At 43.5% G+C, this 16,868-nt stretch overlaps 1 protein-coding gene across 2 annotated transcripts in view; it reads left to right on the top strand.

Moving 5' to 3' along the window:
* The window catches only part of SLC1A2 (solute carrier family 1 member 2), a 123,137-nt gene that overhangs the window by 67,584 nt on the left and 38,685 nt on the right, over positions 1–16,868 (top strand). For both annotated transcript variants that reach the window (XM_034769688.1, XM_034769690.1), the window contains exon 2: positions 15,889–16,028. In XM_034769688.1, the coding sequence (XP_034625579.1) occupies positions 15,889–16,028 (140 nt within the window). The remainder of the gene's footprint in view (positions 1–15,888; positions 16,029–16,868) is intronic.

Here is a 16,868-nt window from a genome sequence, read left to right on the forward strand (position 1 = left end):
GAGATGATGCATTTGACCATGCACTGCGTGGCAAGGAAAAGACGGCATGGAAAGCTTTCCAGTTAGTGGCAATAAATTTTCTCAGAAACAAGAAGGCAGACAACTACAGGTTGTTGGTGGAAAACCTCCTCAAGGCATACAAAAGCCTTGGTTGCAACATGTCACTAAAGATACATTTTTTGCACTCTCATCTAGATTTTTTTCCACCGAACTGCGGAGCAGTGAGCGACGAGCGCAGCGAGCGATTTAACCAGGACATTGCAACAATGGAGAAACGCTATCAGGGCAAATGGAGCCCATTAATGCTTGCAGACTATTGCTGGACAGTGACAGGAGATGCTCTATTTAATGAATACAGGAGACAAGCCAAGAAGCGCCGAGCAGACACTGAATAGGACTAAACTATGTACATAATAGTTTTTTGCCTTTTGTTTCATAATAAATTTTATTTATATAACTCTTTTGCTGATTTTTAAAGTGTTACATAAACAGGACAGGTGAAATATTATCATGTAAAGCAACCATAAACACATGAAAAGACCTAGATTTACAATTTATGATTAAAAATCTACTATCTACACAATATACATAGACATAAAATGTAAAAACTTAAATATCTTAGAAACAGTAGCCAGTTGTTTTAATTGTCATATTTGAATTCAGCACATCAAAATACATAATAAATAGCACATTTTATCTCTGAAGCAGACGACTTCTCAAAAATTGTAGACCAGTGTTATGGATGGATATTTAGGGAAGGCTGATGCCAGAAATCATCTGGCTCCCACCAAAGCTGGGAATTCTCTCACACTTCAGGAAAACTTTGGTATTTAATAGTAGCCTGCCCCGTATTGTAATATACAACCTTTTCCTGCCTCCTCAGCATGTAAGTTACACAGAGACTCTCTCTTGTAGAGTGAGTGTTAGCAGGTCTAAGGGAGTCTAACACCTTATCCTGCCTTTCACATTACCTCTTAACATGATCCCTTTTCTTTTAGTTAGCCGTGTGTTCCATGCAGAAGTAAGGCACTGCATAAATAATACATAATAATGTATAATGTTATTCTGGGTTTGGGTAATCACGCCGCCTCATTGAAGCTCTTGGGAGTGATAGCTGCCTTCCATTCATGCTAAATGAGGAAACAATTAAATGCCCCTATATTGAGTGATAGCTGCAACAATGGAAAACCACCCCAAAGATTAGACCACATGCCACTTTGTGCAATGGCTAAGCCATACGGTCCAAAGAGTTTCCAGGAGTCTGCTAAACACAGGGGCAGGACCACTGATTTGATTTCAGCTGTGTGCCTGGGGATATGTCTTCACTACACAGTTAGCTCAGGTGATTGGCACATGGGTGTGAACCCCCCGGGTTAGCATATCTCAGGTCTGGGATTCCCACTGCAAAGCCTTGCCTGCGTTACAGTGTGCTCACCATTTCTGCACTTGCCCATGTATGGCTGGGGGCATATTCCATAGTTCTTTGTACAGACAAGCTTCTAGGATTCTTTCCTAGTCAGCTGTGGGAGAAGTTGTCTATCCTTCAAAGGGAATTGTGAGAAGGACATTGAAGGTCTATCAGCACTCAAGCAATTTTGCCTGGAAACTCACTGCAAAGCGGGCAGGTTCCAGCCTTAGGTCACATCTACACTGGCACTTATGTCGGCAAAACTTTTGTCGCTCAGGGATGTGAAAAAAAAAAAAAAAACAAACACCACACCACGAGTGACATAAGTTTGGCCGACATAAGCGCTCGTGTGCACAGCGCTATGCTGATGGGAGACGCTTTCCCACCTACAGAGCTACCGCCACTCATTGAGCTGGTTTTATTATGTCGACGGGAGAACTCTCTCCCGTCGGCATAGAGCGGCTACACGAGCACTCTTACAGGAGTGCCGCTGCATTGGTACAGCTGCTGTAAGCTTGTCAGTTAGAGCATGGGCTCAAACCCACCCCTCAGCTGAGTAAGCCAGATCAGCTGAAAGCGATTTTTCAGTATGAATGGGAGGCACGTTTGGGCTAAAAACCGAGGTAAAAACCCAGGTTAACTGTGCAGTGAAAACATACTCTGTGTGTGTGCAAGAAGCAGCCAGAGAACAGGAGACAAAAGCAGGAGAAACTCCACAGAAGCACAAAAAGAAGGCAGCAAGGAAGCGCGACCGACAGAGAAGCATTTGTAGCAGGACCCTGAGAAGAAGCTCAGAGAGTGCTTTTTGGGTGTTGCCTGGAAAGAAGCTTGAAATTGTGAGCAAAGAAACTGTTATTCGATTCCTACTGTGTTCAGGGAAACAGGACTGTGTGTATGTCCTTTGTAAGGGTACGTCTACACTACCTGCCGGATCAGCGGGTAGTGATCGATCTACCAGGGAATCGGCTTATCGCATCTAGTGTAGACGCGATAAATCGATCCCCAATTGCTCTGCCGTCGACTCCGGAACTCCACCACAGCGAGAGGTGGAAGCAGAGTCGACAGGGGAGCGGTGGCCATCGATCCCGCGCCGCGAGGATGCGAAGTAAGTGATTCTAAGTCGCTATTCTCGTAGCTGAAGTTGCGTATCTTAGATCGATCCCCCCCCAGTATAGACCAGGCCTAAGTAAAGAGGATTGCATCAAAGAAACACCTGACTATCATCCGTTTCTTCTCATAATAGAAAAAAATGCACAAAACACCAAATATTGGTTAACCAAAAAGGAGAAACAATAACAACCATCATCCATCCATATACAGATATATAGAAAATCATAAACTTTACACCCATAAGCCAGGGAAGATTTTCATTCCACATCAATATTCACACACTCCTGTCTAAAATATTGATGCCTTCACTCAGTTAGCCTGCAGTTTTTAGAGGATGTATTTCTGACATGTCTAACAGAAGGAATGGATAAAAATAGATCACCTGGACAACCTATTTATCTGAATGCCCAGCCTAACTCACCTAGCTACCCAAAACAAATTTTTGTCTATCCTGATAGTTATCTTTTCTCTCCTTTTCCAGCACAATCAGCAATGCATATGCTGCCATTCTGTTGTGTCAGAGTGGAGTTTATAGAAAATGTGACCATTAAAAAGTACAATCAGACAGAAAAAAATGCCCTGCATTGGGTGAAAACTAGTGGAGCATTTTAGGATTTCCTTTGTAAAAAGCCTTTTTGGTTCCAGCAGATGGCATGCACTCATCAAAGCATGCTGCGCTGTGATCATAAATACTGCTCCAAGGAACAGCTGTCAAAAAAAAGATAAAACAGCACATGCTAAGCTTTAGGACCCAAAATAATGTGTCACAAGAGATTCTATTATGCTACACTTAATTTCTGTAATCCCTTTAACATATTCCAGGAAGGTAGCGTTTCTCATAATGAAGTTTCTTTTGCTTTTTAAGAGCCTAACCCATGTGGCTTTTAACAGGAGCATGCTTTGGCTCTAAACAACTCTGTGAAAGGGCTATTGTCTTTGGGCTATTGTGATTACATCAGTGTTTAGCTTTGACTATAACAGTATTGTTTTCACTTATATAGGCAAGAAAAAAAAGCAAGTTTTTTTTTTTTAAATGGAGATATCCTATCTCCTAGAACTGGAAGGGACCTTGAAAAGTCATCAAGTCCAGTCCCCTGCCTTCACTAGCAGGACCAAGTACTGATTTTGCCCCTATGTGGCCCCTTCAAGGATTGAACTCATAACCCTGGGTTTAGCAGACCAGTGCTCAAGCCACTGAGCTATCCCTCCCCCCCAAAAAAGCTTTTGTCGTGATAATCAAGATGGCCCATTTCAGACAGTTGACAAGAAGGTGTGAGGATACTTAACATGGGGAAATAGATTGAATTTTGTAATGACCTAGCCATGATGATTCCTGATGTCAGATTTGTGTCCATTTATTCTTTTGCGTAGAGACTGTCCTGTTTGACCAATGTACATAACATTCAAAAACCAGTAGGAGAACACTTCAACCTCTCTGGTCACTCAATAATAGACTGAAAGGTGGCAATTTTGTAACAGAAAAGCTTCAAAAACAGACTCCAATGAGAAACTGCTGAACTGGAATTAATTTGCAAACTAGATATCATTAACTTGGGCTTGAGTAGAGACTGGGAGTGGCTGGGTCATTACAAAAATTGAATCTATTTCCCCATGGTAAGTATCCTCACACCTTCTTGTCAACTGTCCGAAATGGGCCATCTTGATTATCACTACAAAAGTTTTTTTTCTCCTGCTGATAATAGTTCATCTTAATTAATTAGCATCTTAGAGTTGGTATGGCAACTTCCATCTTTTCATGTTCTCTGTATGGATATATATCTTCTTACTAATTGTTCCATTCTATGCATCTGATGAAGTGGGCTGTAACCCACGAAAGCTTATGCTCAAATAAATGTGTTAGTTTCTAAGGTGCCACAAGTAGTCTGTATCCGCAAAAAGAACAGGAGTAACACGGCTGCTACTCTGAAATTAATTACCACAGTAATTAAGCATTAGGTCCTGATCTTTTGTGGCAGAGTGTTGCCTAATTTTCTACACCGTTTATTATAAAGCCTCATCATAAATATGTCAGTAAGAAGGGAATGCCACACATGCACTGATAAATAAAACATGTCAAACTTTATTGCAATTTATTGTATAGCTTGGTTTAAAATACAGTTTGCTCTGTATCCTGCTTGTACAAAAAACAGAACTGAGAGTCACTTTATGACCTGGAGTTCAGAGCAAACCTTTGCAGTATCACACTGGGATTTCCTATATGAGGTCATTCTGGCATGAGGTTCAGGGACAAAGAGTGAAAAGATGATATGACCACAGGGCATCCCCAGAGTTTCACACATGTATATATCACTGTCACATTTAAAGATTTTAAATAATTACCAAGGGTGAGGTCTTCAGCAAGTAGAAGTCTAAAGATGGGCCCACTAACTATAATATTGATCATCATTTAAGACTCTGTTATGCTAGCAGATAACAGCATAGATCCCTCATGTGTATATGTACCTTTTGTAAGTTCATCTAAATACTTTGTTAATCATGAGGCCCCCTGATCTTGGACCATTAAAGTCAATGGGAGCTTTGCCAATGGGTACCAATATGTGAAATATAGTACAACTCTCTCGTCTCTTAAAAGAGGTAGGTGGCATCTATTAAAGCACCTTTAATTCATACCACAGAGACTGAAGTATACAATAGACTTCATTTGTTTGTTAAGGCCACTCTAGGATTGGCCACAGTTTGCAGACACAACATGGATGTATCAGTTCTTAAATGGTTCTACAACAGGCAAATTTCATATTGCCAATTTTCAGTATGGTAAAGTTCTTAGGTATTTGTGTTTTTGTTCATTTGGAACTAACCCTACAAAATGTTCACTTGTACCAAGGTTTGCCATGCCAGAAACTTATACACAAATCCTTTAAGAGATGCCATCATTAGCTCCGTTATGGCTAAACACCACAACACAAACAATGATTCCAGCATATTCAGGATTGCCCCAAAGTTAAGGATCAGAAGTCATGAATCAATGGTGTGACATTTGCAGACCCATTGCTCTGTGGTGTGCCATGTTATTGGCACTCAGCCAGCGATGCGGATAATGCATCAGATACTTCCCAGCTTTCTGCAATTTCTTACTACCTTCCCTTTTCCGCAATGGTCTGTGAGAACTTCTGTAGACATACCCATAGACTCCTTCCCAAATTCTACCCCAATGTGCTCTATTTTCTGGTCAAACCCAGCCAGGCCACTCTCACCAGCAAGCAATAATACAGAGCATCCCTTTTGTCTGTTCCTTTAAAAAGAGTTATCTTAAAAATCTTTTAGTCACTGTGTTCAAAGCTCTCCCTGCCAGGTTCAAAAGCTGGAGAACCTGTTAAAGAAATTATTTGCTCAGCAGAAATCTCCTGCCAATTTCACTAGGCGTTTAAACAAACAGGGCTTCATTTCAAACTTTGCCAACTCAAGTGGATTGTGAATGTCTTTTTTGCAAATAAGTTTTTAAATTTTTCTGCGGGGAACAATAGGAAACAAAAGGTGAGTGAGCAGATATAGCAATTCAGTTTGGAAATGACTGCATGTTCACTTGGAAACACCCATGTGCGTGCTGCAGGTTAGTTTCTTTATATGCGGGACATTACACTTGTAGAAAAGATTAAACCAAGAAGAAAGAACAAGCTCCTAAGCTGAGCCAAACAGAGCAGACCTTCTTTCCACTATGAAAAACAAGTCACGTTTCAAAATGTGTCACTAGTAATGCCATCGTCTGGGCCAGATCCAACCCTGGGTTAAGTGATTTAACAGAGGTTTGTATTTGGGCCAGGGCTTATTTGTTCTCATAAACATAAACATACATAATAAGGTTGCAATTCAATCAAGGTCTTCAGTGACGGCATAGGGGGTTTTAAAAAATCCTTTAATGCAGACTAATGCTTATCTTCTGCTTTTGTTTTGGTGGGTGATTTTTATTTTATTTTTGATACTTGCAAAGAGGCATATGGCTTAAACCTGACCCATGTGCTTTAGCAGTATATAATCCACTGTTTGATAACTGGCCAACACATAGCAACCGTGATAGTCAAATCCAGCACAGATTTCACAGACAATAGCATTTCTGAAGCTCAGTTTCCCCTGCAAGGATCATGGGGATGCACCAATGGATTTTCCAAAAATCATAATGTAATGAAAAACGTATCTAAAGCAAAATATACACAGGACAATGGTATATATTCCAATAGTGAAATTACATTTGGTCACAGAACATCTCTTTAAAGAAGCTGAACTGTGGCCACCCCCTTGCAATGGATTAAGACAGTCTGGGACTTTTTTTCAGCTACAGAGTGGAGCTGCATTATAAGCAGGCTTTGTGGTGCTTGAGCCCTAATTTCTTAGTCACTCATTATTGTTGGTTATGGAAATTCACCATCTTCCCTCAAACCCTGAGAGCAAAGTCACTTTTCCCCCTCACTCATTCTTCCACACACTTTTAGAGCTCTGCTCTTGTAGCCTTTATTTTCCACTTGGCATTTGTAAGCCAAAATACAGATGAGTGGGAAAGAGCCTTAGTACCACTAATAAATATCATAGGAGGCCTAATTAAGTCCTTGGTAGCACACATGCAACTCCATTGATCAAATTTGGCCTGAAATCACTAAGATCTAGTAGACACATGACCCTACAATGCCATTTTTAGTGATTTTTGTAGAGCAGAAGTGCACATTAACTTCTCTCCTCTCAGCCAGACATACTGGGAAATTTTCATTGTTCTCACATGTCTTGTTTTGCCAGTAGAAGTGTTGGGGTTCAAGAAAGCCTCTCCCTAGGCTCATTTTTAAGCAGGAGGAGGCCTGAACTAGTGCTGCAGTTGAGGGATGGCATTTACATGATTTGACAGCATCAGAAGGCACTAATTTGTTAATGGTCATCTAACCTGAGAGATGTTTTAGTTCAGAGTCCAACAGAATATACCAAATCATCTGCAAATGACCTCTAAAGAATAAAAATAACAGCCTGCTAATTGAAATAACAATGGTTACAAAATTCTGTAAGCCCTATGTTCTTTACTATTTTCCTTTCCAGAGAAAAGCTAATGTTGTAGTATAGCCCTTAGGCAAGCCTATGCTACCCGGCTTCAAACACATTACAACCAATACTCCCACTAAAGTCAGTTGACTCCTGTGCTCTTTCTAACCTTCACTATGCTAAAGCCATAATTCATGCTATTGAAAAGCTTTATGTTTCCATTACAGCCCTCAGATACCTGCCCTTCCCCCAGGCACTCAATAGATACAGTCATACTCACCCAGTGCTGAGTTTTATACTTAACTGCTTGCTTGACCCAGGTGAACTAGCTCCTTAAATTAAATGCAGCCCCTGCTAATTTACCCAGCACTCAGAATCTAGTTTCACTAGCCTCATCACAATCTTGGTTTATAGGCTTCAATTACATTATAATTTACTCTTCTCCATGTGCGTCCACTCTAGGTTTCTGCCATCTGTATGAGTACTCAGATGTTGGCTCAGATTCTTGAGAGCTAGGCACATAAATACTTTTGAGGAACTGAACCCTTCTCCATGACTGGGGAACAGGGTAATTGTCACTCTCAGCAACATGCAATTTGTTATCCCTTAACTTGTGGGGCTGGTAATGGCTTGATGACTCAGAAAAAGCAGTGTTTCCCTAGTTTTAAGTTTATACCCATTAATATAAATGCAAGAAGGAAAGAAACAATTGAAAGTGAGAGCAAATAGAAGCCTTCCACATGGGGAGATAGCGAGAAACCATTTTTGCACTTGTGTATTAGTGCTCAAGAGCCAGAAAGTAAAACAAACAGCCATTTAAAATTTGCAATTTACCTAAGCTAAATAAACATATTTACCTGCATATCTGCAATAATGCTTTATATACTGCCCTATATTTACTGTAGGTAATGTCCTTAATGCTGCAAATCCCACAGGCATAGGCACCATCTCCGTGGGTGCTCCAGGACTAGAGCACCCATGGAAAAAAATTAGCGGGTGCTCAGCAGCCACCAGCAGCCAGCAACCCCCTTCCCCCAGTGCCTCCCATCCGCCGGCAGCCCCGCAGATCAACTCTCTCCCCCCCCCCCCCCCCCGGCTCCTAGCACCTACCACCTGCTGCAATCAACTGTTTTGCGGTGTGTAGGAGGCACTGGGGGTGGGGGGGGGAGCAGCGGGGATGGGGTGCACTTAGGGGAGGGGGCAGAACTGGGCAGGAAGAGGCAGGGAAGAGATAAGACAGGAAGAGGTGGAGTGGGGACTTGGGGGAAAGAGTGGTGTGGAGGTGAGGCTTGGGGCAGAGCAGGGGTGGGAAGAGGTGGGATGGTGTGGGGATTTGGGAGAAGGTGTTGGGTGGGGGCGGGGCTTGGGGTGAGCATCTCCTAGGCCCAGAGGAAGCCAGAGCCTATGCCCACAGGTTCTAGAGCCCAGGTTCCAGTTGGGGTTAGAGTTTGGGTCCATCTCTTCTTATATGTTAGAGCTGGACAAAAAATAGAATTTCCACTCCATAGGAAATGATGAGATTTTGAAATTTGGTTTTGTCTCAAATTGGGACAAAATGTCAAAATTTTTCACAAAATAAAATATTCCAAAAGATTTTTTCACCTTATCGAAACATTTTGTTTGAATTTATTGTTTCAATTTCAATATAATGTAATACAATAATATACTGTCATGGAAAAAGTCACCCACGCATTGATTTTAGTTCAGACTCAAGCCTGAGGCTAGTTTATTGCAATACATACCAATGCATTGGGATGACAGTCCAAAAACGGTCATACCCAGCAGCAGCTTGCAGGCTGCTTTATTCTGTCAAACCGCAAGCATATTACAAATAATACATCATTTATGCAAAAATAAGAGTAGGGGTCTGTTCCTTTTTCCCGGTAGCTTCCTCATTATTTACGAGAATTGGGTGTCTATTGGGTGGGGGGTTCCTTGATGGTTTTGACATGGGTGGTACTTGGCACCAGTTGGGGTGTTGTTCTTGTCAGGGTACATATTGTTTTCCGGGGTGGGGGGGGGAAGGCATAGAGGTTTATTACAGGACGCCCAAAGATGATATCTGATTGGCTGGTGGCAGGTAGCTGGAACAATAGGAGGAGTTGGCCTTTACTAGAAGCAATTTCATCATATAAGCCGTTACTATGTTTCATCAATGAGCAGTTATCATGTTTTTCCATCAACCAGTGGTTATCACATTGCTAAGGCCTTTCATATGGCTTCCTTCCCCTCCCTCCTCTGGTCATGACCCCTGACCGTATTTGGCAAGGGATTGCACAGCCTAGTTTAGTTCAGGTTCTGGCTTGTACTGCCTTACGTAAAGGCCATCTGTGTAGTCAGCTTCTGTCAGAGGGCCTGAATTTGGGCCTTCGGTGTTACTTTGGTTGTCATTAAGAAGGCTACCTAGTTCTTTTTCCCCACAATACAAATTGACATGTTAAAGTCATAACAAAACAAAATATTTTGATAATTTCACATTAAAAATGTTGACAAAATCAATATGTTCTCAAGAAGCATTTTGATTTTATCAAATCAATATTTTCTGATAGAAAAATGATTTGACCAGCTCTACTATATATCCATGTAACCACATTTTGCACAGGATTTTGAGTCCTGTGCCTCTCTAGACACTCTGGAAAAGAGCTCTCACATGCTAGGACTCCCCACTTTCCCTCCCAGAAGAAATCTTTATTGGGGGACTCCCTTCTCAGATACAGGGTCTTAACATTCATTTGACAAATACATTATTATGATAAAAAATCCATCCTGGACATAAAATTTGCCTGTTCAGTGCTTATATACTGGAGTGATGAGTGTTATAGAACAAAGTTAGATACACAGGTGATTACTGGTGCTCATCATTTATATACTGCTGGACACATATATAGCATTTAAAAACAAACAACCCTTTGCAGGCTCTTTTCTAAGAGGTTCTATTATTGCATATTAGGTTTCCCTGGGTCATATCACTGTCAAGATGTTAAATACCACAACATCAAATAGCAAAAAGCTGAAGTGTCCAGGGAAGCAAAGCATTTCCAAATCATATTCACGGTAGTTTATGGTCTTCTTAATGTAAATTCATGGCAGAGAGTTGAAAATTGAAACTCTAATAAAAGTAGGACATTAGGTTGCAAATAATATGAACCATTGAATACATTCATGATTATCCCATTCAAAGCAAAATAGAATTCTTTCTGAACACAAGGTCACTGTATGAAGAACTCACAGTGACCTAAAATCAGTTAATAAAAAAACATTTTTAAAAAGGGAAATGTGATTTTGATTTTACAAAATAATGCATTTATTTTACAGTGCTGGGCTCAGTCATACTGCTGAAGTTGGAATAACATATAGCAGAATTGTTGGATTTCTCAATGTCTTGTGGTAGGCTTTTTCTTTGATTTATAGGACTGCAAGCTGCTTTTCAGACTCTTACTAAGTCTCCTTTTAGAAAAGTTTTAACAGAATAGCAGTGTTTAGCTTTTTTTAAAATGAATATCCCAAAGCAAACTGATAGTTTAAGGCTAGATTGAGCCTTTATCGAAGCCTCACGTATGAGGCAGCATATTCCTCTCCAGACTGCTCCTTACTATATTAGAGCAGGTCAATGAAATTGAAACTTTGCACAAAAATTCCCATTTTTTGTTGGAAAGTAAAAACAAAAAAGTTCGTATAATTTTTTGAAAGTTTTCATTTTCTTTTTTGTGGGAAAAATTCCACTTTTTAATTTTTTTTCTTCCTTTTTCTAACTCAGAAGAGAGGGAAAAAATGGTTTCCCCCACCACCAAAACAAATTTTATTATCAAATAATGAAAAAAGCATTATAATTTTAACAGAGTGAGAAAAATGTTTCTTTTGTGTTTTTTTCCAAATAGTTTTACTCACTATTTATTATTTAAAAACATAGATGAGGATATTTGAAGTGACCTTGACCTTCTCAATGCTAGATATTCTGGAAACATTTGCCAATAAATTACAATAAGAGAAGATTGTCATGTTGTCATGCTAATGGTAAAAATAATATTTTCCATCTGGCATGATAAAAAATGGATCTCAAAGTGCTTTGCAGTCTTTGCTTTTGTGATAGAGCCAATCACTCACTGAAATGAAACTACCTCTGAGGTGGAAATGCAGCAACAAGTCTGTTTGCACACTTGTGCATGAGTTTTCGAAGCATAGTGAAGAATACCCCGTCTAAGAGCAACGAGTGGAAGAAATTAGGCAGGCGGAGTGACTTTTCTACCTCTGTGAAATATTTTGAGATAAAAGTGCTTAGTGTTGTTGATAATAACAAACACCTGAATAGGAATTTAGCGAGGAAATTGATCCTACTGCCTCTACTCTCATGCAAAGTGCTATGGTGGGTCTTTGCTAATCATAAGTAGTTTTGTCTCAGTTTCAAGTCTCATTAAAAATTTCGGTATAGTAGCCGGTACCTCCATGCTGGGGCATTCATTCTGTTCTGTACTAGGAAAAGGGCCAGCCCCCTGTTCCTGCACGAACTTGTTTGCTTTTTAGGGGATGATATGCAAGAATTGTCTGTTTGAGAGAAGCTATAGAAAGAAGGTGTGCCAGTGTTTGCAAATTTCAGATATTCATCCACATCACCAGCTTTTAGCTAGAGAGGGGCTTGAACCAAAACTCCAAGTGCAAACACCCTGAGAAAATTCTGACCCAAATTTTACAATTAGGGGTCATCTCTAGTTTCCACTGCACCTCCAAATGGAATATGTCACTCACTTTAGACAAATATCTACCCCACACCTAGTGTTTTCTCACCATATATTTCTGTGAAACCTTGAAGATAAGTTGACAGGAAACTTTAGGCAAAATCAAAAAGAAAAGATCCCCCACATCATTGCAAACTTGAGGGCACTCAGCACCTCAGAGGAGTTCTCAGTAACTAGCAGGATCAAGTCCCACTTTGGTGTTCTATGCTTCACTTGAGGCCTTTGAAATGCATTCAGAAGACAAGCTTTACATATTTTAGGTCTTAGAGAGTGAAAAGTGTGACTGCAGCATGCATTGACTCTGGAAATTCTAACCAATAAATCTTTTATAAGGCAGAACAATCAATGTTGCTAAAATTTGTTAGCTGTAAATATCTTTTGAAAGTGGTGGTGCTAGATGACAATTGGCATGTAATAAAATAGGGTCACAAAGGATAATGATCTAAACCAGAGATGGGCAAACTACGGCCTGCAGGCCACATTCGGCCGCGGGACCCTTCTGCCTGGCCCCTGAGTTCCTGCCCCGGGAGGCTCACCCCCAGCCCTTCCCCTGCTGTTCCCCCTCCCAGCCTCAGTTCGCCCCGCCACCAGCGCAATGCTCTGGGTGGCGGGGTTGTGAACTCCTGGGGCAGCGCAGCTGCAGAGCCGCGGCCTGACCTCGTGCTCGGTGCCGCACGGTGGCGTGGATGGCTCCAGCTAGGTGCCTGTCCTGGTGCTCTGGGCAGTGCGGCTGTAGTGCCGCCAGCCACCGGTGCTCCAGGCAGCACGGTAAGGGGGCAGGAAGCACGGGGGGTGGGGGCTAGAGGGCAGGGGAGTTCAGGGTGGTGGTCGGGGGTGGGGGTGTGGATAGGGGTTGGGGCGGTCAGAGGGCAGGGAATGGGGGGTTGAATGGGGGCAGGGGTCCCGGGGGCCGGTCAGGGGACAGGGAGAAGGGGTGGTTGGATGGGGCAGGGGTCCTGGGGGGGCAGTCAGGAATGAGAGGAGGGGTTGGATGGGGTGGTGGGAGGCAGTCAGGGGCAGGGGTTCTGGGGGCGGTCAGGGGACAGGGAGCAGGGGGGTGGATGGGGCTGGGGTCCCGGGGGGAGGGGCTGTCAGGGAACGGGGGGTTGGATGGGGCAGGAGTCCTGGGGGGGGGGTCAGGGGGGAAGGGGGGGGGGGGGGGGGGGGCTGGGCCACGCCTGGCTGTTTGGGGAGGCACAGACTCCCCTAACCGGCCCTCCATACAATTTCTGAAACCTGATGTGGCCCTCAGGCCAAAAAGTTTGCCCACCCCGATCTAAACACTTAAATTTTTAACATTGCTGTTAGCCACGAGATTTTTATCCACAGGTCAGACAGAGAAAATATTGCTCCAGTGTTTTCAGTGTGCTGCATACAGTACACCACATCTCAGTACAAAATATAGATTGTGTAGCACATGATAAAATCATGAGTCAAGTGCAGTGTTCAACTTTTGTAATCTTTCTGTGGTTACTTGGGAACCAAACATCTGTTCTGTCTATGAATCATGGCATTTGCATTGACATGGACTGATGACTCACTGGCTGAGTTATTTGTTTATATCATTTCTGGGGCTCCATTTCTACCTTGTAAATGATATTTGGCCTTCCAGAGTGACCTCGGACTTAATGCCTATACAAATTCTGCTCTCACGCCAGTGTATGGAACTTCTATGGAAATCAGTGGAAGATGCACAAATCTAACTGAGGGCAGAACTTGACCCATGATGATGATCTGCCCTCCTTATATTGAGTAGGAGTACCTGTACTACATGAGTAGGCCTATTGATTTCAATGGGCCTCTCAGTGTGTAAGGGACCACTCACTGTGAGCATGAGTGGCAGAATGAGGGCTATAATGAACAAAGAATTGACTTTTTAAAATGTTGGATAAATAAAAGGCATTTTTGGCTCAGTTCTTTCCTGTGCCTGAGCTGTGCCCAGCACAGAAGAGTTGGGGGCCTGAGGGAGCCAGTTGCAGCTCTCTGATTTGGCGCCGCCTGACCTGGCATTAGTTAGAGTGGTGGAAGGGACTTTACACCAGTGGAGCATAGGTATGGCAATGCTCTGCTCCACCATGATCCCCCACTTTGGCATTTCACATGCCTCCCTGACACATTTCCTGTGCTGGCTGTGCTAGCTTTACCTACCACAGAAAGTCTCCACAAGGATCCAGGCACTTAGCATCACTCAGACAGTGCAAAATGGCCAGAGCAGAAAGGGGAATCTGCCTCACTGTCAGTAGCTCCAGCACTGTACCAACTTTTGCATGTGGTGTAAGCATATCCTATGTAGACCTAGCTTTTAATTTGAATATTTTTAGGGCTACATTCTGTCTTGTCTTGCACGGATGCCCTCTAGCATAGCCATTTGGAAGCTGGGCAGGATGTTGCTACTTATTCTCTGAGCACAAATGCAACATAGCTAGTGTGCAACTTCCTCCCAGACAGTTAAATAGAGCCTCACATCCTCCAAGAGAGATCATGTGCTGCAGCTGTCTCCACTGTGAGGATCACTGCACAGCATGTTTCTTAGGGTTACCATATCTAATAAATAAAAAAAGAGGACCCTCCACAGGCCCTGGCCCCGCCCATTTCCCCACCCCTAGCCCTGCCCCAACTCCGCCCCTTCCCCACCCTAACTCCGCCCCCTCCTCCCTCCCACTCCCAGCCACGGGGAAAGGGCTGCCCCAGCACTACCGGCTTCAGGGTTTGCCGGGCAGCCCCCAGACCCTGCGCCCCCGGCTGGCACTTCCCCAGCGCAGCTGGAGCCCGGGAGGGGAAGCGCTCAGCCGGGGGTGCAGGGTCTGGAGGCTGCCCGGCAAACCGTGAAGCCGGTAGCACTCGGGCTTTGGGCAGCCCCTATGCCTCCGGACCCTGCGCCCCCAGCCGGGCACTTCCCCTCCTGGGCTCCAGCGGCGCAGAGTCCGGAGGCACGGGGGGTGCCCGAAGCCGGTAGTGCTCGGGCAGCCCGGCTCTTAAACAGAGCCGAGCTGCCCAAGCGCTACTGGCTTCGGGCAGCCCCCTGTGCCTCCGGACCCTGCGCCCCCAGCCGGGCACTTCCCCTCCCGGGCTCCGGCGGCGCAGGGTCCGGAGGCACAGGGGGCTGCCCGAAGCCAGTAGCGCTCGGGCAGCCCGGCTCTTAAACAGAGCCGAAGAGTCAGGGAGGAGCAGAGCCGCCATTTTCCCAGACATGTTTGGCTTTTTGGCAATTCCCCCCGGACGGGGGTTTGACTGCCGAAAAGCCGGACATGTCCGGGAAAAAGAGGACGTATGGTAACCCTATGTTTCTCTTTGTGATCATTCATCTGGATCCTGCACACTGAGAGCCCTGCTGCTTGGGCACTGCACATCACAGGGCACCATAGACAGAGCTTAGGCCTTCCCCCCCTTCCCCACTGAGGATGCCACAGCACTTTAGCTGTTGTGTATTTGGCCATGTTTGTATGTTTCCTTGACAATACCAGACTACCACCTCAGCTGAACTGGTTGTGCCTTTTGGGATTCAAACTCTACAAAGGCTGGGACGTTCCCAATCTTGCTATGAGAATCACAGTCGCCAGACACATGTGACAGTGGTACTTTTAAAGTTCAACTGTTTTCTCCCACTTCTGGCACCTGGTACTATTGCTGCTTACCTGGTACTCATTTTTCTTCTAGTGCCAACAATATGCCTAAGCAGGTAGAAGTGCGAATGCATGAAAGCCACCTGAGCCCTGTGGAGCCAAGGCCCAAGAATGTATGCCTGCGGTTCTGCCAATCACTCAGAAAAAACCTGCTCCTGTCTCTTACTGTATTTGGTAAGATATACTCTGCTTGTATGCATCCTATGTTTCTTTGTGTTTGTCCATCTTACACCACAGACTGTGCCTGTGTTCAGCAATGGCAAACTTGTAGGCAATCTCAGCTGGGCAGCCAAGGAATGAATGGGCAACGGAGACTGAACTTACCCTTTCCCCCAGTAAGCATGGTTCTGTTAGTTCAGGGAAAAGGCACATGGATGGAATAGCATGGAGAAATCCTGCAGAGCTGATGTCCATTCTGCAAGTTTTTGTGGATGTAATAGGACTTAAGTAATGTCTTTCATCACCACTAAAGAAAATTGAGATTTTTTCTTTTTTCAATCTCTTTGAAAATATAAAAACAAACCCTTTACCTGATCCTTTACACTTTCCTCCACTCAGCCTGTCTGAGACTCAAGCTTTATCTCCTATGTCTCTCTTGCCACAGACATTGGGTTCAGTGACCTAGATTGAAATAGTGCTTTCTGGTTTTAGCACCCTCCAAATATGGATCAGTTTGACATCTTTTTGTGGTTCACTGGCCCCATGTCCACTCCTTTTTTTCAAATGCAGTGAATTCACAGATCCAGTCCATTTTGCCATAGCTTAAATGACCAACTGCAGCTTTAGTTCAAAAGTAGTACAACTTTTAACCTTCCCATTGCTGAAATTGGACCAGTCCCTCAAAGATGCCTGATTCACTCCCAAGAGGATCACAATGATAAAATAAATTTATTTTTTCATTGAACCAACCTGATATCACCATAGAACCATAAGTTATTCCAACAATACTTTCAAAGCACAATTCAGATTGTCTTGTGGTATCTTATTACAATGGAGATTGTACACGGGGCCTGA

The sequence above is a fragment of the Trachemys scripta genome, chromosome 4 (genome assembly GCF_013100865.1).
Source record: "Trachemys scripta elegans isolate TJP31775 chromosome 4, CAS_Tse_1.0, whole genome shotgun sequence".
NCBI classification, from domain to species: Eukaryota; Metazoa; Chordata; order Testudines; family Emydidae; genus Trachemys; species Trachemys scripta.